Genomic DNA, 27,385 nt, shown 5'->3' with positions numbered 1-27,385 from the left:
CCTTCAGGGGGCACCGTGCGACCTCCTCACGGGTGGCGGCCCCATCAGTCGTAGCTTACCTTTTTGACTCACCCCGACTCTCCACTCACCCAGCGCCGCTCCAGGTAGGACTCTAAAAGACTTAGACAAAGTTGCGTGCAACATTCTGAGGTTTGAACCTAAACCAAACGGGTCACACGACACAGCCGCGTACCTTAGAGACCTCAAATTTCACTTTATACGATACCCTTCCGCTACTACTGATGACAGATTGTTCCTTATTAAAGTTACATCTAACTGAGAAGTAAGTAGTTTAATTGAACGACAACCGGCTCATGTGCTGGCTGATTACCCGGCTCTCTTCAAAGCATTGTCTCAAGAATTTGATGAGCCAGAGGCCGCAACTGGCTTATCTGCACCCCTCACAGTTAAACAGGGGAGACTTGAGACACCGCGAGCTTACTACTGCCGGTTGCGTAAAGCTTACTTCGGAATTTTAAATGAACCGAATATTGAAGAGGACAAAAATTTCAAAACACTTGGTTGAAAACCTACAGCTAAACACCAGCCACCAGCTGGGCGTGGCAGCGTGCCCGCGCACAGAGTCCAGTGCCCAACTGTGTGAACTGGCCGTCAAAGGTTTTGCAAAAACAAAAACACCCTCCCTCTAAAGCACAAGACTCTGGCGTCTGCTTCACACACGTACCACCGCAGAGGGAATTAGAGGGAGCTACGGGCAACACGCACGTGACTGACACACAAGGTTCTGCCGATGTTAAACCCGTTTTGTTAAATCAAAAGAAGTCGTTTAATCCAAACAACGAATCTCGACCCGCGTATATCAATGGTCCTTGTAACCAACAATGCCAATCCAATGACAAATCAAAATCATGGAATAACCGTAAATAACTAAACTGTCGAAACAGGGTACACGCAATGACCTGACTCGTCTAACCGAGACCCTAAATCGACTGGTGACAAGCGGGAAAAAGGCTCCAGAACTAAGAGTTCCCAAAGGGAACTTAGTGCCGTGGCAGAAGAATTACCTGAGGTGCTCCGCAGCCTGTCCAAAGACAAAAAGCGGGACCTATCATTATGACTAGGCCTGATTGAGTCGAACAGAGCCACATAGGACGTGAAAGGTCAACCAGGTAACCTCCATTGTTCCCCTAATGACCTGCCAAGTACCCCTGTGACCCTGGTCAACTCCACGACGGCCTCACCTCGCCATAACCTTAGCGGACCACTTTGTGACGACCAATGCCTAGACCCCTCTCGTGGCGTCCTAAACCCAGGTGAGGCCCTGACCCGCGTGACATTTCGCTACTGAATAACGTTCTGCCATTCCGACAGCTTTTGGGTGAACTACCCGCTAAAGGTACTTCTCGGAAGTTCTATTTAACTGTTACACTTGAGCATGAATTTGTCCGCGAAGCTCTGAATGACACCGCGGCAGACATCACTGTTATGTCCCACGCTGTGTTTTATTCAACTTCTGACATTGCTACAAGCCAGAGGCTGTGACCTTCAACTGCAATGCTGCGCACTAACTACCCGCACATTTTCAGTGACTAACACCGAGCTGAACATCTTAACTATGCTCCACTGGACCATTGGCCCCATGACGTTAGTCCATCCGGTCTACGTGTCTCCAATTGAATCCGTCCGCCTGCTCATTGACCAAGACCTGCTCTGCCGCTTCGAGCCACTAATTGATTACGAAAATCTTCAGCTGTGGCTGCAGGTGGAACAGGCGTTACCACCACCAACTCGGGAACTGTCCTCAGACCAGTGCCTGGTGTTGGACCACTTAGAGGACTGCGACCTGTCAGACCGCACTCCTTCAAGTGACGACACCCCCATTGACGACACTGCTGAGTCCCCTGTAGCCACCTCACCACCGCTAAACCGACTTAGAGAATTCGACAGGTTTCTCTGCCATCTTGTCCCACCGCCGCACGAAGAGCACTACTGCTCCAATGTTGCTGGTGGAATTAATTTGCATGACTGCCCGACAGGCGACGTCACCCTGGCCTTGTGGGCTGACAAATCAGCAATTTCTCAGGCACTGTCTAAGACCCTACGAATTAAGCATCCTGACCTTCAATTAACGATGAAAACTTTTCGCTTTTCCGTTAATACCATGCCGCCGTCACTACAGTGGGCGTGTGTTTGAAGGAGTGGGTGGAGTTGCGGGAGCCGCGCTTTCGGATGCAGTTGGGATTGTACTTAGCGTATGGATCACCAGGTGTTGGTCTGCAGCCAGGTCCACTCTGATGATGTTGGTTCCCAGCCTTTCTCTTCTGCGTCATTCGTGATGTCGAAGTTGCCTGCTTTTTGGTTGATCTTTCTGTGGTTTGCCTTGGCCGCCACTCTTTCAATTATTCCTCCCTGCGCGCCATGCAAGCTTGACTTTGGGTTCTCCTCTGTTTCTTGCCAACTCGTTTGCATTATCGTGGGCTTTTGTTATTACGCATCCATGGAGCTCACTTCTCAGTCGCTCGTGGCCCCACGTAGCGAAAGGGAGTTCACACATTCATCTGCCCAGTATGCACCATGCACAAAATGGAGGATTGTCAACACACTGAGACCGGACCGGTCAGGCAGGCCCAACCTCTGTGACAGCATCCTCGCTACGCCAAGGACTACACCAATTCCTTCAATGCAGATGCCCGACCAGGACACCGGTGAAACCGAACGTGCGGCTCTGCCACCAACCAAAAACATAATGACTGAAATAACATGTATCCGGAGCGCCCCCACCGGTGACGCTTGTAGCCTTAGTACCATCAAGAGACAGCAATTCCAGTCTGAAATCCCCATCAAACGACAACGCATGGCTAACTGAGAAAGACAAGATGCAGGTCCTGAAAGACCGAGGCCTCTCCATCCCCAAAACTGATAACTTGGATGAATATTAATTAACACGGCGTACAGCCCATGAGCCGCTTCAGTTTGTATCAGACTGGTATCTTAGTTGAATTTGAAAGCATGATTTTATGAGCACAAGGCAACATTATACTTTGCCTCTTTACTGTAGCGTACTGTGTAAATTTAATTAGAATCAGCGTCTCTCGGTTTTTCAGGTCAACTGTGACAAAACCTTTACAGATCACTATGATGGCAATTACTTTACAGCAGCACTTTGTGTTACTCAAGTGTTTGGAGAAATAAGGGCCTGCTAGTGACACAAAAGTAATGGCTATGCTACAAAAGTAATGGCTATGCTCTTTTTTTTAATCGTGGCTCACTTGGTTCCCTTCCCGTGTAAATATAAATATCATTGCTTTTTGCAAGAAACACCGGCCACGAGTGGGTTTTATTACGGCTGCTGTGCATTTCTCCACACAAGTAGGGGCAGCTATTTCACTTTTAGTTGTGCGGTTTTTGTGCAAAGTCACTAGCCCAATGGTTAAGATCATCGCCTGCCTCCGTGTGGGACCTAGGTTCAAGACCATCCTCCAACATCCCCCGGACTCACGGCTGTGGTGTCCTTGAGCAAGACACTGATACCCCGAACTGCTCTGCACTTTCAGCTGCCCCCTGCTCCAGTGTGTTCCACTAACATGTGTATGTGTTCACTGCGATGGGTAAAATGCAGAGAAAAAATTTTGTGTGTATGCATGTTCATGACAATAAAGGTGATTCTTCTTCTTTTTCTTCTTCTTTTTCTTCTTGTTCTTCTTCTTGTTCTTCTTCTTCTTCCGAAGTAACCAATTCCTGGTCACTAAGCTAGAGTAGCCATTTTAGTTCTCGACGCTAGCAGTGCAACCCTTAACCAAAATAGGCAGATCATAACCACTGTGTTGTCGCTGCTCCTAACGGTCTGTGCTCACACACAGATTGCTAACAAGTTGATGAACGACAGGCTAGGGGAAATTTCTCCCTCCATAGACAATTTAGCAATGGATAGAATTCTCCCACATTTGGGACCCCTTGGCTTAATTAAAATTATTCAATCTACGGCCCCGACAAGCCTCACAAATCTGGCCCATCTCGGGTTTTTCCTTACAAACCACACAGCTCTGCATGTCAATCCTGAGTTCCGAAGAAAAGCCTTTCTTGTAGCTCGCTCAATCAGCGAAACCCTCAAAGATGCCACTTTGCCTATTGAGGATGTCACCCGGCACCACTTGCCGCCTGGCAGTTATGAGATTATGATTTCTAAATTGTTCAAACAACACAAATTCAAATTTGACCCTGAAATTCTTGGACAAAGTTTTAAGTTTGAAGGAACTCAGGCAATTGACATCAATCACGCTAAGATGCCAAGACCCCTGTTTGTGCATTCCTGCTCTGCTACATACCTTAATTTAGTGACCCTAACCATCTTCGAGCACTGCATGATTCTCAGCATAGCCTACCTGCCCTACAAAAAGACCCAGAAGCCGCGGAACTGCTTGGAACAGCACTCCAATGCTTGCCCAAGGTCTTCCGTAGGAAAAGAACAGCTGAACCCGGACCTGACCCCACACTTACAGTGGAGGAGGTCCTCCTTGACCTAAGCGGCCCCGCGGACCCCTCCACTTCCTTCGGAACCTAGATTAAGACTCCTTTCTTTCCTCAAGATTAGAACCTCAATTTGGCACATTCCCCCTCCTTGATTTTTGAGTTGGCTTCTACACCTGACTGTTATTCCCCCGTGTGCTAAGTTGAAGCAAATTACCTCTTCTTTCTCTTTCTTTTTCCTCTGTAGAGCAGTGTTGAGTTTCTCCTTTTGTTTTTTGTTTGATTTTTACTGAGAACTCTACACCTAGTTAATGTTTACCCTTAGTGTTAGCATCTCCCCTGCCCCGAATTACTGTTCTCACTGCCATCCCAATATACACACATACACACATCTATCCACACACGTCAACCCTGACATCTACACCTATATGCACATATATGCGGACCTTAAGTAAGAAGTTGGTATGGACAACTGTTATAGCCGTAAGGGGGTGATATGCACTAATGTTGTACTTTGGTAACTGCATTGTTGTGTTCCTGCCAACCTGTGCCATCTTCGAAAGAGACTTCGCCTAGCTCCGCCATCGAGCCGGATCAAGCCGACGAATGGGGGATATGTAACGGACATTCTCCCGCCAGATGGCACCGTGACCCCCAACCTCGGACTGGGACTGCATCCCTGTCTCAGCTCCCCCGCTGAGACAGACGGTCACGGGGATGCCTGGTTTATCTCACACGTACGCTAAATGAATTGCCAGCCAGTCGAAGGGAGCTCATCGAAAGCAGAGACCAGGAATCCTGACTTCTAACCTGGACTTTAAATCAATTAGCAGCTACCCCATAAACCTCCCAGTCATCGGGAGACCCCATGGCTGTGCAGGGCTCAAGATACCGACCCAAAAAGCTTGAAAATCCACTGGTCCCGCATGCCAAGATAAAGGTTCAAAAGGGCCATTTGTCCTCCTTCCGGATGGGCATAAAGGCCGGAGCCCCCCCTTTGGACTCTCGCTCGCTCGACCACCTTGCTGAAGACTGGCTCAGCCAGGAAGCACCATCTCTCACCACGAGGTGGCTAGGACACATCAGACCTTTCCCCGCCACCGGGCACCTTGCCATCGCCCTGAGCTACCCTTTCGTGTGCCGGGGCAGCTTACGGACAAAGCTCCGTTGAAAGGGAAACGGGCGGCGCACGACTGCTCCGAGCGTCTTGCAACTAGCGCCACCCTCGGGCTCTGGCCGCCCTGCACTTGGAACTCTTTTTCTTGCTTTTTCTTTTTTTTCTTCCACCTTTTTCCGTCAACTCAACGTGTCCCTGTACGGACCGGAGTGGCCAGACATTCGGGAAATCGACCAGCCTGCCTAAATTGTGTTCCACGCATCTTAAGTCTAACTTGCGGTCTGCTAAGGTACATATTGGTGCATACTTGGGTTTAAATGAACAGGAACAGGAACTCCCAGCTCTATGCATTGTCACCCCATGCTCATTTCTACCCTCGCATCACAAGTCAGTCTCTTTTACCAATGTTCATCTGTCCTTTGTTTTGCTTTTTCTCTGCATTGTTCCCCTGTAGATTTCCCTGTTAGAGCTCATAACATTTTCTATAAAAATCCACTACCTATATCATTTGTGTGTGTTTGGATTCGACAAAAGACTTCTGGTTATCAAGAACTCTAATCTAATTCCCATAGCAACCTTCAGATTACGAGACATTGAGGTTTTTCGTCTATTTGTCCTGAAGTTTAACACATCTAAAAAGAGACGTGGTGGCCCTTTTCACGATAAAATAATTCGTTTTTAACGCTTAAACATAAAATCACGCTAAACCGGAAGTAACGCAGGCATCGCTTCCGTCTTATTCTTTTCTCCTAAATTAATTACGTTTTTATCCAAACCAATAAACACTACATGGCTTTCAAAATCCTTGCTGCTTAACTTGCACTCCGGCAAGTTTCCCTCTTCATCTTCTCTATGCGCCATAGAGTCCAGTTGCCCCGCTAGTATCTTCGAGAAAAAACTTTGTGGATTTGTGAAAGTTGGCGAAAGAAGGTTCGGCGTAGACGCCCTAATGTTTATCAAGTCTTCCCTAGTGTAAGTAAGTCGCTCAATGTCTCCAAAAACGAACGAAAAAGACAGAAACAAGGACAATACTAGAGAGTGCGTTACTGAGGCGTCCACCTGTGTTGGCGCAATCTTGTTTTTTTTGGAGAGAGCCTGCAGAAGACCTTAATGGATTTGTGTTGCCTTATTATGCAAGCTGTACGCACACTACTTTACACTGTAACAATGTGTCATTTGTTCACTGTTTCCCCATGAAAAGTTAAACTGTGAAGGCCTTCATTATGCTGTTCGCCAAGAAACCAACATTGTTTTGAGGGTCTAAACATGCAAGAAATCTCATGAACCTTTGTACACACATCAAGCGTGGCAAACATTTCAATATTTAACTTTTTTTTTTTTTTCAATTTCCAAAAATGGCTCAGTAGCGCCACCTAAAGATTTTCAAGTAAGCAGCCCCAGCTGTATGTTTCACCGAGGTCTACCAAAATTCGGGGGCATACAGAACAGCCGAAGACCTAAAAAAAACTCTCTTGGAGCAATACCAACTAAACCCAACATTAAGTCTGCAATTTTTAATTTAGTTTCAGATTCTGATCTCTTTTCACCTTTTACGGCAATCATATTTTAATGAACTAGAGATGTTATTCAATCGACTTCAAACTTTGGATTTCTCATCAAAGCATATTGAAGATGAAAAGTTTGTAAAAGGCCGTTGCCGTGGCGACATGCTGTTTGCCACGCTGTTGTGTCGCGCTGCAAATAATTGTGGAATGAAATGATATACGGTTTTACACAAATATAAATCTAAAAAGTGCAGTGCGCATTTCTATTCAATGGATCCGCAATGTGCCAGTACCCTAACGTGCCAGTACCCCAACGTGGCCAGGTTTGCGAGGGCCCATAAGAGCTCCTCGGAGCTCTAGTTAGGGCCCGAGCAGCGACCATTCCAAGGGTCCAATTGTAATCGTGTTTTCTTTATTAGGGCCTGAACGAGGTCCCTATTGTTTTTGTAGTTAATATTATTATTCTCCCTAAACAATCTCATTTTTGACAGCCTAAACATACCGCGATTTTATCAAACTTTGCTCACACATCGAGCCAGAAAATTTTTATATTTTCAACTTGTTTTATGTGATTACTAAAAAAAACGGCACTGTATCGCCCCCTACAAATCTTAAAAACAATGGCCCAGGCACTATGTGTCACCTACGGCTGCAAAAATTGGGAGATGTACGTGTAGCACCCTGAAATGTACAAAAAGTCAGCAGAAGCCATATCCTAAAATGCATAAGAAGTGAGGTATGAATTATTATTATTTATTTATTACTTTTTTGACTATTTTTCCACATTCACAGGGGTCATACTTTCGTAAACTCGTCCTTCAGCTTTCAACCGATTGACTTGGTGTGGAAAATCTCCAGACCTGGGAGATTAAAGGTTGTTGAAGGCTTTTCATTTCGCCATACTATATGACGGGGCAGGGGCATCAAATTTCGCAATCAGATTTCCTTTGCCACAAAACAGGAAATGCTGAATAATTCCCCTGCACATGCCCCAAAAAAATCCCAATCTTCATGTTTCATAATAGTCGTGCCCTGAACACATCTGTATGACAATAATTTCATTGTACATATAGCACCACCTAGTGGTGACAAAAAACGCCTTCCTTTACATTTTAATATACTGCGCCATACACATTGAGCACACCCACCTGAGATTTCGTCAGTTAAGCCTCAAGGCATTGATTATGAAAAAAAATAAAAATTGTGACGTTGCGGCAGGAGTGGCCGCGGCGGCGGGACGAATTTTGATAATTCCCCGTGACAAGAGCTTTTGTAACTTAACACCAGGTGGTCATATCTTTTCTAAATCTTACACACTTGATGAGAGTCCACACTTCTATGGAAAAAAAATTATAATACAACCCCAATTCCAATGAAGTTGGGACGTTGTGTTAAACATAAATGAAAACAGAATACAATGATTTGCAAATCATGTTCAACCTATATTTAATTGAATGCACTACAAAGACAAGCTATGTAATGTTCAAACTGATAAACTTGATTGTTTTTAGCTAAGAAGAAGAAGAATCATCTTTTATTGTCATGAACATGCATGCATGCACGCGAAATTTGTTCTCTGCATTTAACCCATCACAGTGAACACATACACATGTTAGTGGAACACACTGGAGCAGGGGGCAGCTGAAGTGCCCGGGGAGCATTTCGGGGTATCAGTGTCTTGCTCAAGGACACCACAGCCGTGAGTCCAGGGGATGTTGGCGGATGGTCCAGTCTGGGTTTTGAACCTAGGTCCCCCACGGTGGCAGGCGATGATCTTAACCATTGGGCCACGGCTGCCCTTAATAATCATTAACTTAGAATTTTATGGCTGCAACACGTTCCAAAAAACCTGGGACAGGTGGCAAAAAAGACTGAGAAAGTTGAGGAATGCTCATCAAAAACCTGTTTGGAACATCCCACAGGTGAACAGGCTAATTGGGAACAGGTGGGTGCCATGATTGGGTAGAAAAGGAGCTTCCCTGAATTGCTCAGTCATTCACAAGCAAAGATGGGGCGAGGTTCACCTCTTTGTGAAAAAGTGCGTGAGAAAATAGTCGAACAGTTTAAGGGCACTGTTCCTCAACGTACAATTGCAATCTGGAGAAATCACTGCATGTAAGCGGCAAGGCCGAAAACCAACATTGAATTCCCGTGACCTTCGATCCCTCAGGCGGCACTGCATCAAAAACCGACCTCAATGTGTAAAGGATATCGCCACATGGGCTCCGGAACACTTCAGAAAACCAATGTCACCACCAAGTCACCACCGATTAGTTCCGAGGGCTAATTCATACCCCTTCTAGATATTTGACCACGAGTAACGTTATAAGAGTCAAATGTTCTTATTTGTGGACAGGGGGGACACCCGGTGAGGACATGGAACAACTAACCAACAGGACAAGATGAGTGAGGACAGAAAAGGACAGGACAGGATGTGGGAAATGAGCAAGGCAGTGCTACGATAAGTGGTGCGGTGGGATGCTTTTATAGTTTCTAAACACGTTTTATAGTTTCTAAACACGAACCTGTGAGTTGATATCTTAATATAACCTGTGTTATTAATAGTGGTCCCAGTACAAGCAATTCAAGCCTATAGCGTGTCTATGGAACTTATTAGTGAATGAACACCATATCACATGCATGTTAGTCAACTGGTGTACGGAGTTGTTGTGCCGGCACATTGAGGAAGGCCAAGCCAGCGGCCCCATCCCGCGGGAAGCCCATCCAGGAAGATTGCACCAACTCCCCAGGACCCAGGCCGGTCCCCCCAGCCCAACCGAAGTGCCGTGACCAGTCCCAAAGGGAGGGCCAAGGGTACCGGACCACAACTCCCCCCCACCCAGCGTGCCCCACCGCTGCCACCCACGGAGCGCATTGGGGCCCAACCATCAACAGGGCCCAACGTGGGAGCCAGCTGCCACCCGAAAAAGGTTACAGCCCGCCAAAAGTGAGCCCGTGTCAACCCCCTGCCACGAGCAATGACGGGCGAGGGCGCCAGGAGAGGAGAGAGGAAGGCGGTAACTCAAGGTGGTGTTCAGAAAATAGAGCTACTCCCAAAAAACTCATTTCAAAAGTGTACAAATTAATTTCAAGTACTAATTCAACACACCAATTGCAAAAAAGGGGAAAATTGACCTCTCAGTGTCTACTGACAATGATTACTGGGCACAAATCTGGAGAAATCAGAATCAGAATCATCTTTATTTGCCAAGTATGTCCAAAAACACACGAGGAATTTGTCTCCGGTAATTGGACCCGCTCTAGTACGACAACAGTCAATTGACAGAGAACACTTTTGAGACATAAAGACATTGACAAAAAACAGTCACTGAGCAATAAAGGGTTGCTAGTTATCTGCTAATGCCGGTACATTATTATTATTTTTGGAGCAGATGCTACTCTGGCAATGAGTGGCCAGTATTGGTCAACAACAGATATGCAAGTAGTGCAGCGTGGTGAGACTACTACAGTGAGTGTACGAGTAATATATAATTGGCCCAACAGAAATGTGACAACAAACCCAAGACAAAAAGACAAAATATTGCCAGCATGTTGCAATGAACTTGTAGGTTAGGTGTTTAAGAAGTTGATTGCAAGAGCGAAAAAGCTATTGGAATGTCTGCTAGTTCTAGTTTGCGTTGATCGGTAGCGCCTACCTGAGGGAAGGAGCTGGAAGAGCTGGTGACCGGGATGTGGAGGGTCAGAGAGAATTTTGAACGCTCTCGTCTTAGTTCTGGCAGCGTGCAAGTCCTCAAGGGTGGGTAGGGGGGTACCGACAATCCTTTCAGCAGTTTTGATTGTCCGTTGCAGTCGGAGTTTGTCCTTTTTTGTAGCAGCACCAAACCAGACTGTGATGGAAGAGCACAGGACTGATTCGATGACCGCTGTGTAGAACTGCCTCAACAGCTCCTGTGGCAGGCCGTGCTTTCTCAGAAGCCGCAGGAAGTACATCCTCTGCTGGACCTTTTTAAGGACGGAGTTGATGTTGATCGCCATTTCAGGTCCTGAGAGACTGTAATTCCCAGGAACTTGAAGGTCTTGACGGTTGACACAAGGCAGCTGGACAGCGTGAGGGGCAGGTGTGGCGAAGGATGCCTCCTGAAGTCCACGATCATCTCTACAGTCTTGAGCGTGTTCAGCTCCAGGTTGTGTCGGCCGCACCACAGCTCGAGCCGCTCCACTTCCTGTCGATATGCAGACTCGTCACCGTCCTTGATGAGGCCGATGACAGTGGTGTCATCTGCAAACTTCAGGAGTTTGACAGCCGGGTGCGTTGAGGTGCAGTTGTTTGTGTAGAGAGAGAAGAGCAGCTGTGTTCTGCCCCTCAGGAAGCTGTAAATCCACTGGCAGACTGCACGTGAGACGCTGAGCTGGAGAAGCTTGGAGGAAAGGAGTTCAGGGATGATGGCGTTGAACGCTGAGCTGAAGTCCACGAACAGGATCCTCACGTAGGTCCCTGCACTGTCGAGGTGTTCTAGGATGAAGTGCAGTCCCATGTTCTGCATCAGCCGGAGACCTGTTTGCTCGGTAGGCAAACTGCAGGGGGTCCAGCAGGGTGCCTGTGACGCTCTTGAGGTGGTCCAGCATGAGACGTTCAAAGGACTTCATGACCGCAGATGTCAAGGCGACAGGCCTGTAGTCATTTAGACTTCTTTGGGACTGGAATGATGGTGGAGCGTTTGAAACAGGATGGTACTTCGCACAGTTCCAGAGATCTATTGAAGACCTGAGTAAAGACTGGAGCGAGCTGGTCCACCCAGACTTTGAGGCAGGATGGGGACACATGGTCTGGGCCTGCCGCTTTGTTAATCTTTTGTTCTTTGAAGATGGACCTCACATCCTGTTCGCGGATGGTTAACGCAGAAGTCATGGTGTGATAGTGGTCGGTGGTGCGGCTGGGTGGATGTGGGGTGTGAAAGTGTCCTTTTCAAATCTGCAGTAGAAGGTATTCAAGTCGTTGGCTAGTGTGCTATTGTTCTCAGCTTGGGGGGATCGTTGCTTGTAATTTGTCAGCGAATTTGTCTGGAATGCATACCAGACTGATTTATAGTCGTTAGCGCTAAACTGTTTTTCCAACTTTGCTGCATAGTTCCTCTTTGCAATGTTACTTTCTTTAGTCAGCAGGTTTCTAGCTCGATTATACAGGGCCCTATCCCCGCTTTGATATGAGTCCTCCTTAGCTTGGCGAAGCTTAAGTTTGCCAGTGAACCACGGCTGGTTGTTGTTGAATGTGCGAAATGACTTTGTTGGTACACACACCTCTTCGCAGAAACTGATATTGGATGTGACAGTGTCCGTATATTCATCCAGGCTGCCAGCTGAATTTTCAAAGACACTCCAGTCTGTGCAGTCTAAACAGCTTTGAAGTTCCATCTTGGCTTCATTGGTCCACTTTTTCACTGTAGGCTTCGCGCATTTAAGTTCTTGCCTGTACGTCGGTATTAAGTGAATTAAGCAGTGATCAGACGAGCCTATGGCTGCACGAGGTATAGCACGGTATGCGTTTTTTAGCGTAGTATAGCAGTGGTCTAAAATGTTATTTTCCCTGATAGGACAGTCGATGTGCTGCTTGTATTTAGGGAGTTCGTGGTTGAGTTTAGCTTTGTTAAAGTCCCCGAGAATAATGACTTGTTCGGCGAACATTAGCAGTGCGGCGTTCGTGTTAGCTTGAGGCGCAATATAGACGCCAGCGAGAATGAATGATGCGAACTCACGCGGTGAGTAGAATGGTTTACAGTTCAAAAACAGCGACACCAAATGCGGGTTCCAGTGTGTGCTGAGCTCCGTGACGTCCGTACACCATTTTTCGTTGATATAGAAGCATATCCCGCCGCCTTTTGTTTTCTCCGATGATTCCATGTCACGGTCTGCCCTGTGAAGATGGAAGCCGGGAAGCATGACGACGCCATCGGGTACAGCATCACAAAGCCAGGTCTCTGTAAAGCACATGGCGGTGGAACGTCCAAAGTCTTTACTGGTCTTAATCAGAGGGTAGGGAGCGTAGATTCGTGAGGTGGATTGACGGGAACGGCAATCTGTATCCTCTCTTGCGGAGTTTCACCTCGATGCCGGCTCGCTTCCCTCTGTGGCGTCGCCTCCATGCGCCAAAGACTGCGGACGCCACTCCACAGTGAGTAAGTCGGGGAAAAAACTGAGCGGATTTGCGAAAGTTGGTGAAAGAAAGTCCGGAGTAGCCTCCTTGATGGTTAGCAAGTCTCCCCTTGTGTAAGTGAGTCGTGTAATGTCTCCAAAGACGAACGAAAAACACAAAGACAAAAACAATACTAGAGAGCGCATAACCGAGGCGACCAGACTGGTAGGCGGCATCTTGAAATACATTCTCACTGACAAAAAAACTGAAATTTAGAGGTAATTCAGTTCAAAGTACTCCATAGATCACACGTTGCACAATATAGTATGCATAAAATGGGCTAATCATAGTCAAACATATGCACTCATTGTACTGAAAATCCTCCAGACACTTATTTTCATGCTCTTTGGCATTGTACACCCATACAGGACTTCTGGTCACTAGTTACACAGAAACTTTCCTCAGTTTTGCACTGTAGGATTCCAATTTCTCCTTTTTCTCCTTTCTTCCTTTGTCTACTGGGTGATTTAAAAGATATAGCTCTTCCAAATAAACATGCGCAACCAACACTTGTAATTCTAGCAATCGCTAAAAAAAACAATATTGTTAAACTGGTAAGATAAACAAGCTAGCAACATTAACCAATGGCAAAATGTTGTCGTAGAGTATGTAATACTAGAAAATATCTCTCCCAAACGTAATAACCAAATTTATATATATTATTATATTTAAATAATTTTAAGAAAAACTGGTCACCTTTCATTAAAATTGTGAACATTCAAGCTTGATTCTTGTTTGCCTGGGAAAGATTATCATACAGAAATTTAATGTAATGTGTAATGTACATGTAATGTGACCAGATCATATCTTCTCATTTTAGACTCCTGTGCACGCTTATAGGGTCACTTGCATGTACTTGAACCCCTATCCTTCTGGATCTGCGATGTGGGCCTCTAGGGATGCTGGGCCTGTGTTGTCCTCCTGGGGGATGCCGTTCCCATGCAACACATACATTCGCACATCCTTTGGGGAGCTGGTTGGCCTGGGTGGGGGTGACTCTTACAGGCCCATTGCCATGTGACCATCTTGCCCCCCTCACCCCCACCAGTCTCCCCAATTTTCATGCACGACACACCACCACACACGATCACAGGGATAATGGATGCCAGTCAGGGACCTGGTATTCATAGTAATAGGGTGGGTATTCACATTTCTCTTTGTTTGACTGCTGCACCCACCCCCCGCCCCCGCCCCCGCCACCCCCAACACCACCACCATGTTCAGTTGTCCGGCTGCAGCGAGATCTATTGTTCTGCCATATCGCTATTGCCAGTGGTTCGATAAATAGTGCGAATCGCAGGGGCGAGAGAGGACATCCTTGTCTAGTTCCTCTTTGTAAAGTGAAACTTTGTGATGTGACCCCATTTGTTGTGGCAGTTGCTTTGGGTGAGTTGTATAACATTGCGATTCAGTGAACATATGTATCACTGAAGCCAAATTTGTGAAGTACTGCAAAAAGAAAAGACCAGTTAACTTTGTCAAAAGCTTTTTCTGCGTCTATTGGCAAGAGAATTGATTTTAGATTATTACGCTGAGACATATTTATTAGGTTTACCAGTCGCCTGACGTTGGTGGAGCTCCGACCTTTAATGAAACCTGTTTGGTCACAATGTATTATCGATGGGAGAATTCTTTCTCGTCTGTTGGCTAAAGCCTTAAAAATGATTTTGATGTCTGTATTAATTAGTGACAGCGGTCGATAATTAGCTGGACGAGTGGTGTTTCAGTAGTAGTTTTATTCCGGCTGTGTTCATATGGCTTCTAATTTGTCCTTTATCTTTTATCTCTGTCACCGTTCTGAAAAATAGTAGTTCTAGTATAGACCAGAAAGGTGCATCAAACTCTGTGGAAAAGCCATCATTGCCTGAAGCTCTACCTGTTGGCATATCGTTTAATGCTTTATGCAAGTCTGCAAGGGTTATTGAGGCGTCTTAAGACTCTTTACTTTCTGAAGTTAATTGAAGTGAGGTATGTTTAGGTTATTGCCAAAAGTTTCAATATTGTTTTTATTCGGCTTATTACGAGATGACTATAAGCTACTGTAGTAGTTGTAGAATATATCATTAATATCCTATGGTGATTGAGTAAATTTGCCATTAGAATCTTATATGGTTGTAATTAGTTTTTTCTTTGTTGAACAAAGGGCAATGTTCCATGTCAGTGAGTGAAGAGTGCAATAGGACGTGCGTGATTCCCTTTCCCCCCCCCCCCCCTAAACAAATTATTAAACAGTTTCCTACACTAGATACCAAATACTAGGGCAAACTTTGAAGGAATACTTATCTATTAGAAAAACCAAGGGCTTCGCAAAACAGTTGAGCACCGAAACAATTGACCGTCTACATATAGTTTGTCCACAACCAGTGAGGCACGTTTTCCTTGTTGCCAGTAGTTCTTCATTAGAGGGTACAGGACTTTACGTCGCTCGTTGATTTCGTGTGGGAACTGGTCATTCATTCCGAACTGTGTACCATTCAGCCCCCGTCCTTTCGATTTTACGAAGACTTTCTGCTGGAAATATTGGAATTTTGCGATGATTGGACGGGGTTGATTCCCTGTTCGCAGTCCTTCTAGTCTGTTGTTGGAGAGTGTCTCTTTCGGGACTTTCAGCGCTGTCGACATGAAGTTTTTTACTTCAGCCTCTGAATTATCAAATGTACTCTCTGATATGCCAGAAAAGATGCCGTTATCCCGCATGCTTCTTGACTGTAAGTCCAACGTTGCTTCTTTTCTCTCTCTCTCTCTCTCTCTCTCTCTCTCTCTCTCTGTCTCTCGAGAAATTCCACCTCAGTTCTCATCGCTTTCATGGCTGAATGAAGTTCGGTGTTGTCTTTTAGATCTTTGACTTTATGGTGCGTGAACTCCAAGATGGTTTTGAGCTCCTTAATCTCCTGCAAAAAAGGGATAGCTTCTTGGCAATGGAGGAGAGGACTTGAATATGGGCGTCGGGTGAGCCGGGTAGTGGATCTTCTGCGCTAGTAGATGAATTTGCCTTCCGTCTACTCAACTACTCACATTTTGTCATTTTGGCATTTGGTTGACATTTTATGTGACACACCAACACAAAGTAGCACATAATTGTGAAGTGGAACGAAAAGTATATCCAGTTTTCTACATGTTATGGGAATATAAATCTTAAGTGTGCTGTGCATTTGTATTTAGTGGATCTGAAAAGTACCAGTGCCCCAACCTGCCAGTAGGCCTACCCCAACGTAGCCAAGGGCGCGAGGGCCTTTTATAGCTGCTCGCAACTCTAGTTAGATATTTGCGGTTTGCGAACGGTCTTGGTATGGACGAACGGAAGAGTCTACAACCCAAATTCCAATGAAGTTGGGACGTTGTGTTAAACATAAATAAAAAACTGAATACAATGATTTGCAAATCATGTTCAACCTATATTTAATTGAATACATCCGTAAGTGCAACTTAAAACTCTACTATGCAAAGCAAAAGCCATTTATCAACAACACCCAGAAACGCTGCCGGCTTCTCTGGGCCCAAGCTCATCTAAGATGGACTGATGCAAAGTGGAAAAGTGTTCTGTGGTCCGATGAGTCCACATTTCAAATTGTTTTTGGAAATTGTGGACGTCATGTGCTCCTGGTCAAAGAGGAAGAAAACCATCCGGACTGTTATGGACGCAAAGTTCAAAGGCCAGCATCTGTGATGGTATGGGGCTGTGTTAGTGCCAATGGCATGGGTAACTTATACATCTGTGAAGGCACCATTAATACTGAAAGGTACATACAGGTTTTGGATAAACATATGCTGCCATCCAAGCAACGTCTTTTTCATGGACGCCCCAGCTTATTTCAGCAAGACAATGCCAAACCACATTCTGCACGTGCTACAACAGCCTGGCTTTGTAGTAAAAGAGTGCGGGTACTAGACTGGCCTGCCTGCAGTCCAGACCTGTCTCCCATTGAAAATGCGTGGCGCATTATGAAGCGTAAAATACGACAACGGAGACCCCGGACTGTTGAACAGCTGGAACTGTACATCAAGCAAGAATGGGAAAGAATTCCACCAACAAAACTTCAACAATTAGTGTCCTCCGGGCCCAAACGTTTATTGAACGCTTTTAAAAGAAAAGGTGGTAAACATGACCCTGTCCCAGCTTATTTGGAACGTGTTGCAGCCATAAAATTCTTAAGTTAATGATTATTTGCTAAAAACAATCAAGTTGATCAGTTTGAACATTACATATCTTGTCTTTGTAGTGTATTCAATTAAATATAGGTTGAACATGATTTGCAAATTATTGTATTCTATTTTTATTTATGTTTAACACAACGTCCCAACCTCGTTGGAATTGGGGTTGTATTATGTGCTGCGAGACAATCATTGACTCCGTGCATAGCGTGTTGCTGTAAGCTGAAAACTAGTCTGCTCCACGGTATAAGGCGGAAATCTGTTCGAGGCAGAGGTTCCGCCTCCACATCTTCAATCATCCAATCAGAAATCAAATAGAGTTTGTGATTGACTTGATAAAAAAAAGTCCGGAAGTAATTTTATTTTCATCAAAAAATACTATTTGCAGTCCATCCATCCATTTTCCAAGCCGCTTATCCTCACAAGGGTCTCGGGTGTGCTGGAGCCTATCCCAGCTATCTTTTGGCAGGAGGCGAGGTACACCCTGAACTAGTTGCCAGCCAATCGCATGGCACACATAAACAACCATTCGCACTCACATTCACACCTCGGGGCAATTTAGAGACTTCAATTAACCTACCATGCATGTTTTTGGGATGTGGGAGGAAACCGGACTGCCCTGAGAAAAGCCACGCAGGCACAAGGAGAACGTGCAAACTCCACACAGGCGGCGCCGGGGATTGAACCGCGGTCCTCAGAACTGTGAGGCAGACGCTCTAACCAGTCGTCCACCGTGCCGCCACTGTTTGCAGTATGTAGGTTATTTATTGAATTGTAACATCTCTTTAATTAAGACACCACATGATTAATGTTGGCGTAATGTCAAAATTGCTGGCAACGCATGGACATTGAAATTAAGTCATGGCTTGCTCATTTCTCAACCGATTTTCCTATTTACTGTTTTGTCAATGCCAAAGCATATGCTATCAATACACAACATTGGAAAAATGACAATCTCAAAATGATTTAAGGAATGTGCAGCAAATTGGCCAACAAAGCAATTCAACTTATAAATGACAACTGTAGTCCTCCTCTCCTTCCCTCCTTAGTTAAAGTTAATGTGCAACAAACGGTTATCATGTTTATTTAGTGTTTTTTTTCTTTATATTTATAGTGTGTTTTTACTTATTTCTATGTTGCACTATATGTTTAACCACACACTGATAAAAAAAAAAAAAAGTTAGTATCACTTAATTTGGGGGCTGGAAAGGATTAATTTCATTTCAATGGGAAACATTACCTCGGTTTAAGAACGTTTCGGGTTACCAACGGGGTCACAGAATGAATTAAGTTCGTAACCCGAGGTTCCACTGTATGTTGTTTACAGTTCAACTTTTGTATTGGTCTGCGCTCTGCTATTTGAGGGCTATTCTTTTTTTTTTTTTTTTTTTCAGACTGTTGGAGCTCCATTCTCCAGATGGTCAGCACACACTGGTTCTTCGCTGTAAAGATGCCTCCACTGCCAACTCCTGGTTCACTGCCATCCACACCAACATTGCTGCCCTGCTCCCACAGACCCTGGCTCACATCAATGCTTACCTGGGGGCCTCGGCCTCCAAACAGCCTCAACTGAAACACATTGGGTGGCTGGCTGAACAGGTGTTACTCCATAATATTTTACACGTGATAAGTCCTCTTGTTTTCTCCAAACACCCTGCTGAGCGCTGAATATGCACCATAGAAGAGGATCAAGATGAGAATAATGCAAAATGAATAGTGAATAAACTTTCACTGTTTAGTAGTCATTCATACAGTTTGAAGGTGGAGTTTGCAGTAAAAAAAAAAAAATATATATCTGTATGACCTGATGGTAGAATATTTTTAAAATCACCTCTTGAAAAATCTGGCCACATCTAATGCCTATAATTTAATTTTTATTTATTTATTTTATTTATTTATGTATTTTTTAAACTTGTCCCTCCGTGACAGGAACAGAATATCAGAGACTGTTGTGCCAGAAGGCGTGAGCAAATAGTCTTTGTTGTTTTTCTCGTGCACGCATACCTAGTCTGCCGCGCATAGCAGCCTTGCGCTGACACTTATCTTGGCTGGATTATTAACTCTGGTGAACAAAAACAAAAAAAAGGCGCAAAAGAAGGTATTAGACAGCTCTGATGTCCAACTCTGTAGGTGTCAAACTCAATGCCCGTCGGCCAAATCCGTTCCCCCAGATCAATTTATGTGGCTTGTGAAAGCAAATCATGTGTATCGTCTTCGTTTCTTTTTAAAATACCAAAATTGCCCATTGTCTTTACTGTTATTGTTTTTGAGAAATTGTAAGCATTTTTTCAATCCCCGTTTTAAAATAAATCGAATAATAGTTGAACAAGCATTTTTTTTTTACTGGCTTCTGATTGCCAAAACTTAATATCCATTAATTTGTTGTGCATATGTAATATGAGGCAATCATACTTTCATGTGGGCTTACAATCATAATGGCCCTGTTGGGGAAACTGTAACTAACAATGCAGCCCCCGACAAAAATGAGTTCGACACGAGTCCTACGCGGACAGCTGCATCGTCAACATTCTCACTGGGTCGTCAGGTAAATTGACCACCTCTCTAAAATTTTGTATTGGTGGACGAATGGTTAGCACATCTGCCTCACAGTTCTGAGGATGGGAGTTCAAATCCCGGCCTTGCCTCTGCAGAGTTTGCATGTTCTCCCCGTGCCTGCATGGGTTTTCTCCGGGCACTCCCTTTTTTCCCCCCACATCCCAAAAACATGCGTGGTAGGTTGACTGAAGACTCTAAATTGCCCGTAGGTGTGAATGGTTGTTTATATGTTCCCTGCGATTGGCTGGCGACCAGTTCAGGGCGTACCCCGCCTCTCGCCCGAAGATAGCTGGGATAGACTCCAGCACCCCTGCGACCCTAGTGAGGATAAGCGGTGCAGAACAATGGATGGCTGGATTGTACATTCCAAATAATACAACATCAAACCAGTAACATTTTCTGTTTGGAAACTTTGCAAGATGAATAAGCCATGCTGCCAACATAGCAGTTCTGGCAAACGTCCAGCTTCTTTAGAGTGCACTTTATGTTACGTACAGTGAATGTCTCATGCACGTTAGTGACTGGCACGGCTTTGGTCAGGGACGCGAGGGGACGGGGAGAGTGAAGTGAGGCTACATTCAAATGTTACTGGCACCTTGAAAACTGCATACTCCACCTTCAGCTTTTTTTGTGTGGTGAATCGCATGCATACACAGTACATCACAGTGAAAATTACATTTCCTTCAACGACTTTTTTTTTTAATTCTAAAAATTAAAAGCTGGATGATATCTAGTTGATTAATAAACATGCATGGTAGGTTAATTGGAAACTCTAAATTGCCCGTAGGTATGAATGTGAGCGCAAATGACAGTTTGTTTCTAGGTGCCCTGCGATTGGCTGGCGACCGGTTCAGGGTGTACCCCGTCTCTCGCCCGACGATAGCTGGGATAGGCTCCGGCGCCCCCGCGACCCTTGCGAGGATAAGCGGTGAAGAAAATGGATGGCTGGATGGATGGATAGTTGGAAAACTCCCAGATGATGCAAGAATTTCAGATCTCAACATCCAACATGGCTGATTAAAGCTAGGAAAGACGTAGCATACAAAATGTATACATTTTAGATATATCTTCTCATACTGTCACGTTCACATTTTGTAAATCATAGTCCTTTCCATCTGATCTACTACTGCTATTGTACTAGTTACCTAGCTTGGTGAAGAGACAATAATTTTATAATCCCATTAGAGAAATTATTTTGTATCAGTAGCAACATTCATATACACTACCAGTCAAATGTTTTAGAGCACGCCAATTTTTCCAGCTTTTTTTTTTTTTAAATTGAAATTTACCGTATGCATCTCATTTTACTCTGAAATGAAAGCACAGAACAAATAAACTACTCAAGTTACAAAAGAAATCATGGAATCAATCTACAAACAAAAATGTTTTCTAAACCTTTGACACATTAAAGTAGCCACCTTGGGCAGATGTAACAGCTGAACGCACTTGTGGCATTATCTCTTAAATGGAAATCAAATGTTCTTCAGAAAGTTCTTCTCTACTCTATTTTGGAAGGTCCCATAACTGGCTGGTTATTCATTTGACTTAAACTACTTGATTTTCAATTTAAAAAAAAAAAAAAAGTGTGTTCTAAAACATTTAACGTGCAGTGCTACTGGTCGAAAGTTTTAGAACATGCTATTTTTTCCCCCCAGTTTTTAAATTGAAAGCCAAGTAGTTCAAGTCCAATAACTTGCATTAAATGATGCAGGCCAAGATAAGTGGTGAACTTCCAGAGGTTAGAATAAACTAAAAAAAAATTTTTATTCTTTACTCTGTTTTTGAAGGTCCCATTACTATGTGGCTATTCATTGGAATTGAACAAGTTGACTTTCAATAAAAAAAAAGAAAAATGGGCGTCTTGTAAAACCTTTGACCAGTTGTGCTCCGGGTCAAAAGTTTTAGAGCATGACAATTTTTTCCAGGATTTATAATTTTTTTTTAGATCCAGGGCTGAATATGCTTTAGATTTTTAAAAAAATGCTATTATAACTAGAGATATTTATCATTAACACACTTCACTGCTATGGAACATGAGGCAACTCAATAGCCAAGAGACTTGATTCAGTCACACTGCATGTCATAAGTGTAGACCAATTTTCAGCCTTTGTTTTAGTAATGACTAATAAAACAAAGGAAACACACTATATTCTTAACTATCCCTAACTAAAATATCGAAACAAAGGCGAAATATTTTTAAACGGAGCCGTCTGGGGGCAATGACGTCACGTGACGTATTGCACGTTTTCAGCACATAGTCAACTCAAGTGTACCCAAGCAGCCAGTGGCGCAAACACAATGGGCAGGGACGAGGGATTGGCATACTCGAGATGGAAATACAGTCACAACTTAGTGTTTATATATATATATATATATATATATATATATGTATATATATATATATATGTATATATACATATATATATATATGTATATATATATGTATATATACATACATATATATATGTATATATACATACATATATATATATGTATATATATATATGTATATATACATACATATGTATATATATATGTATATATACATAGATATATATATATACATATATATATACACATGTATATATATATGTATATATACATACATATATATATATACATATATATATACACATACATATATATATATATATGTATACATATATATATATATGCATATATATATATATATACATATGTGTATATATATATATATATACATATGTGTATATATATATATATATACATATATATGTATATATATATACATATATATGTATATATATATACATATATACGTATATATATATACATATATACGTATATATGTATATATATATATGTATATATACATATATATGTATATATATATATATACATATATATATTCATATAATGTTCATCTACACTTTGCTGCTCTAACAGCTTCAACTCTTCTGGGAAGGCTTTCAACAAGGTTTAGGAGGAAGTTTGTTGGAATTTTTGCCCATTCTTCCAGGAGCATATTTATAAGGTCACACACTGACATTGGATGAGGCCGGCTCACTGTCCACTCGAAATCAACCCAAAGGTATTCTATCGGATTGAGAGCAGGACTCTGTGCAGGCCAGTCAAGTTCATACATACCAAATTCTCTCATCCATGTCTTTATGGACCTTGCTTTGTGCGTTGTGCAGTGGTGCACAGACATGTTGGAACAGGAAGGGGCCATCCCTGGGATAATCCTTTCCAAAATCTCTTGGTATGCTGAAGCATTCAGAGTTCCTTTCACTGGAGCACAGGGGCTTATATTTTGGACATTTCCAACATTGTGGGAACAGTTTAGAGATGGCCTCTTTCTGTTCCAACATGACTGTGCTTCAGTGCACAAATCAAGGTTAGCAGAGACGTGGATGAGAGCGTTTGTGGATGAACTTGACTGGCCTGCACAATCCTGACCTAAACCCTATAGAACACTTTTGGATGAATTCGAGTGGAGACTGAGAGCCACGCTTTCTCGTCCAGCATCAGGGTGTAACCTCACAAATGCGCTTCTGGATAAATTCCCATAAAAACACTCCTAAACCTTGTGGAAAGCCTTTCCAGAACAGTTTGTTTTGTTTGTAAAGGGTAGGACCGATGTCATATTAAACCCTTTGGATTAAGAACGGGATGTCACTTAAATTCATACAAGTCAAGGCAGGTGAGCGAATACTTTTGGCAATATTGTGTAGCTATATATATATATATATATATATATATATATATATATATATATATATATATATAAAGTACTGTGGAACGTCGATATAACAAACAGTAAACACAGCGCCAATTCTGGAAAAAATAGACTTTGTCAACAGCAGTTTCAGTGACAAATGAAAATTATTTTTGGACACGTTCAGTCTCAACGGTCCGTTTTATCCAATATCCGTTATATTTGGGTCCGTTTTATCGCGGTTCCACTGTATATATATGATTGTGGGGGGGGGGGGGGCAAATACTTTTTCGTGGCACTGTACACTTGTAAGAAAAAGTCCCTTTGGAATTACCTGGACGTGAAAAAATTTGTCATAAAATATAATATGATCTTTAAGTTACAACAATCGACAAATACAGTTTTCTTAAACTAATATGAAACAAACAAACAAACAAACATCACAGTCAAGGGTGGAAAAAGTATGTGAACCTTTGGCTTTGCACGACGGTCAGAAGGAATTTTGGACAATACTTATAAAACTGTGTCAGTTCAGCAGTGTCCTTTTGATTTCTGGTATAAATCGCTCTGTTGATGTTATGCCACAGCATCTCCATTAGATTGAGGTCAGGACTCTGACTGGGCCACTGAAAAATGATCTACTGTTGAAGCCATTCTGTTCTTGATTTACTTCCATCCTTTAGCTTGTTGTCCTGTTGCATCATCCAGTCAATCAATCAAGTAATCAAAACCTTTACCAAAAATTCAGAACCAATTGAAACCAAGGTCTCTTTTTCAAGAGTGATCTGGGCAAAAAGGCGGAGCACAATTTGTCATAACAATAAAGTCAGTGTATTAGCTCGAAAAAAATTTTTTTTCCTTGAGGAGCAGTTTTGCTAATCATTTCTTCATTTGAGGAGCAACTTTCTAACTTTCTATCCATCCATCCATTTCAACAGTGCTTATCCTGGTTAGGGTCACGGGGTGCTGGAGCCCATCCCACCTGTCTTCGGCTGAAAGGCGGACTACACCCTGAACTGGTCGCCAGTCAGTCGCAGGCCACATATAGACACGGACAACCATTTGCACTCAAATTCACACCGTCACTGAGTAGGAATTGAACCAACGCTGCCCGCACCAAAGTCATGAGTGTACCACTACACCATCAGTGACTCTAACTTTCTAATTCTTTAGAATTAAATTTTCTAATTTTAGGAGTAATTGCAGCTTAATCGCACAGAGACCCAAAGCAAGGATTCTGTGAAACAAAACTATGATAATAGAATGGTGGAGTTGAATGTAGCCCTACATTCAACTCCACAGCTAACGAATATTTTAGTACTCGAGTAAACTATATTTTTGCTTGGTTAAAAAGTAATTTTGAAAACAAAAGAGAAATTAAGACCTTTTATTTAAAAACGTACTCGTAATTGTTTTTTTTTTTATATATATATCATCAACAGTTTTTATTTCTTAAATACAATTTGTGCATAAAATATATATATATTTTTTTAAAAAGCATGCATAGCCCTTGTGCATCTTCACTTAAGCAGCTAGCATTTTAGCCTTTGTTCAAACTAAAATGAAAAAACCTCGAGAGAAAACAAATATTTTCTTCATCTCCCTTCACCAAAATCCTCCTCTGTTTGGGTACGTGAAGATGAGCCAATTTACTCTGATTCGCCTTTGGCCACATTTGTCACGTTTTTCACATCCATCCATCCATCCATTTTCTGAGCCGCTTCTCCTCACTAGGGTCGTGGCCGTGCTGGAGCCTATCCCAGGTGTCATCGGGCAGGAGGCGGGGTACACCCTGAACTGGTTGCCAGCCAATCGCAGGGCACATAGAAACAAACAACCATTCGCACTCACATTCATACCTATGGACAATTTAGAGTCTTCAATCAACCTACCATGCATGTTTTTGGGATGTGGGAGGAAACCGGAGTGCCCGGAGAAAACCCACGCTGGCACGGGGAGAACATGCAAACTCCACACAGGCGGGGCCGGGGATTGAACCCGGGTCCTCAGAACTGTGAGGCTGACGCTCTAACCAGTCGGTCACCGTGCCGCACATTTTTCACATACTTGACTCAAAAGGTTTGCTGCTTACAGATCATCATATTGGCCATATGTCACAGAGTGACGACACTGAGCAAAAAGCACACTGTATGTACTGCTATGGTTGCATTATACTGCCCTTGTCACAGTTAAAAAATAAGGCACACATTCGACGGTACTCATAGGGTACGTTCGGAAATTCTGACTCTCTCACTGCGTTCTGAGAGCGCAGTGTTCAGAGAGACAAAGCGCGGTCCATTTTCTATGAATTTACGAACGAACGTCTTGGCCATTGGAAGGGATACGTTAGTGTGTCCGCCATATTAAATGTTAGTTCTGACTCTAAACATCTCGTCCTGCCTGTCGCTCCTGCAGTCTCCTCAGTCAGAGCAGCGGGCGTGTGCTCTGACTAACCGAACGGCACACTCCAACAATGCTCCGAGTTTCGGAATGTTCCAGTGTAAAGAGCGTACTTGGAGTTAATTTCCAAACGTACCCATAATTAAAAGAGACATTCCGCAGCCCGGAGTGCTAACGTTATTTTAGTAAAGTAGACTAACGTTAAGATCAGTGATTTGCGCTATGTTAATTTCACCTTTGTCTGTTAGGTCCCACGACATGGCATCATAATCGGCGGAGAAAAAGGTCCGTGTTACAGCGAACGGGTGTTTGCCTTGCATTTCACTATGAAATGCTACACCGCTTTTGCCATTTGTCTGTTTATTCTCTCGTCTCGTTTTGGCGTCACATTTTGCAACCATTGTGTTCCCTCTCCTCAACTGAATAGCTTCACTTTCGCGTCCATGCATCGGTGGCATACTGTAATTTCTCGTGTATAATGCCCACCCATGTATAATTTACACCCCCAAAGTTGAGCTAAACATTCTGAAAAACCCTTAAACCTATGTATAATGCATTTTTACAATGCATGATTGACCCTTATGATCAAAACATTTTTTCAAAGAATTATTCTGAAGTTAAGCACTTTATTTGAATACATTATACTTTATTTTAACAACCCCAATTCCAATGAAGTTGGGACGTTGTGTTAAACAAAAACAATACAATGATTTGCAAATCATGTTCAACCTATATTTAATTGAATACACTACAAAGACAAGATATTTAATTCAAACTGATAAACTGTATTGTTTTTAGCAAAAAGCCATTAACTTAGAATTTTATGGCTGCAACCAGTTCCAAAAAAGCTGGGACGGGTGGCAAAAAAGACTGAGAAAGTTGAGGAATGCTCATCAAACACCTGTTTGGAACATCCCACAGGTGAACAGGTTAATTGGGAGCAGTTGGGTGCCATGATTGGGTATAAAAGGAGCTTCCCTGAATTGCTCAGTAAACCGACATCAGTATGTAAAGGATATCACCACATGGGCTCAGGAACACTACAGAAAACCAATGTCAGTAAATACAGTTTGGCGCTACATCCGTAAGTGCAACTTGAAACTCTACTATGCAAAGCAACAGCGATTTATCAACAACACCCAGAAATGCCGCCGGAGCTCTGGGCCCGAGCTCATCTAAGATGGACTGATGCAAAGTGGAAAAGTTTTCTGTGGTCCGACGAGTCCACATGATAAATTGTTTTTGAAAATTGTGGACGTCATGTCATCCGGGCCAAAGAGGAAAAGAACCATCCGGACTGTTATGGATGCAAAGTTCAAAAGCCAGCATCTGTGATGGTATGGGGCTGTGTTAGTGCCAATGGCATGGCTAACTTACAC

At 43.3% G+C, this 27,385-nt stretch overlaps 1 protein-coding gene across 3 annotated transcripts in view; it reads left to right on the top strand.

Annotated features, from left to right (window-relative positions):
• Positions 1-27,385, top strand: part of sntb2 (syntrophin, beta 2) — a 66,150-nt gene that overhangs the window by 5,766 nt on the left and 32,999 nt on the right. For all 3 annotated transcript variants that reach the window (XR_009788439.1, XR_009788440.1, XM_061772602.1), the window contains exon 3: positions 18,748-18,952. Coding sequence is in view for 1 of the 3 variants with exons in the window: in XM_061772602.1 (XP_061628586.1) it covers positions 18,748-18,952 (205 nt within the window). In the remaining 2 variants the exon portion in view is untranslated. The remainder of the gene's footprint in view (positions 1-18,747; positions 18,953-27,385) is intronic.

The sequence above is a fragment of the Phyllopteryx taeniolatus genome, chromosome 5 (assembly GCF_024500385.1).
Source record: "Phyllopteryx taeniolatus isolate TA_2022b chromosome 5, UOR_Ptae_1.2, whole genome shotgun sequence".
Lineage (NCBI taxonomy): Eukaryota > Metazoa > Chordata > Actinopteri > Syngnathiformes > Syngnathidae > Phyllopteryx > Phyllopteryx taeniolatus.
The sequence above is the reverse complement of the archived record's forward strand: the minus strand, read 5'-3'. Positions and strand labels throughout refer to the sequence as shown.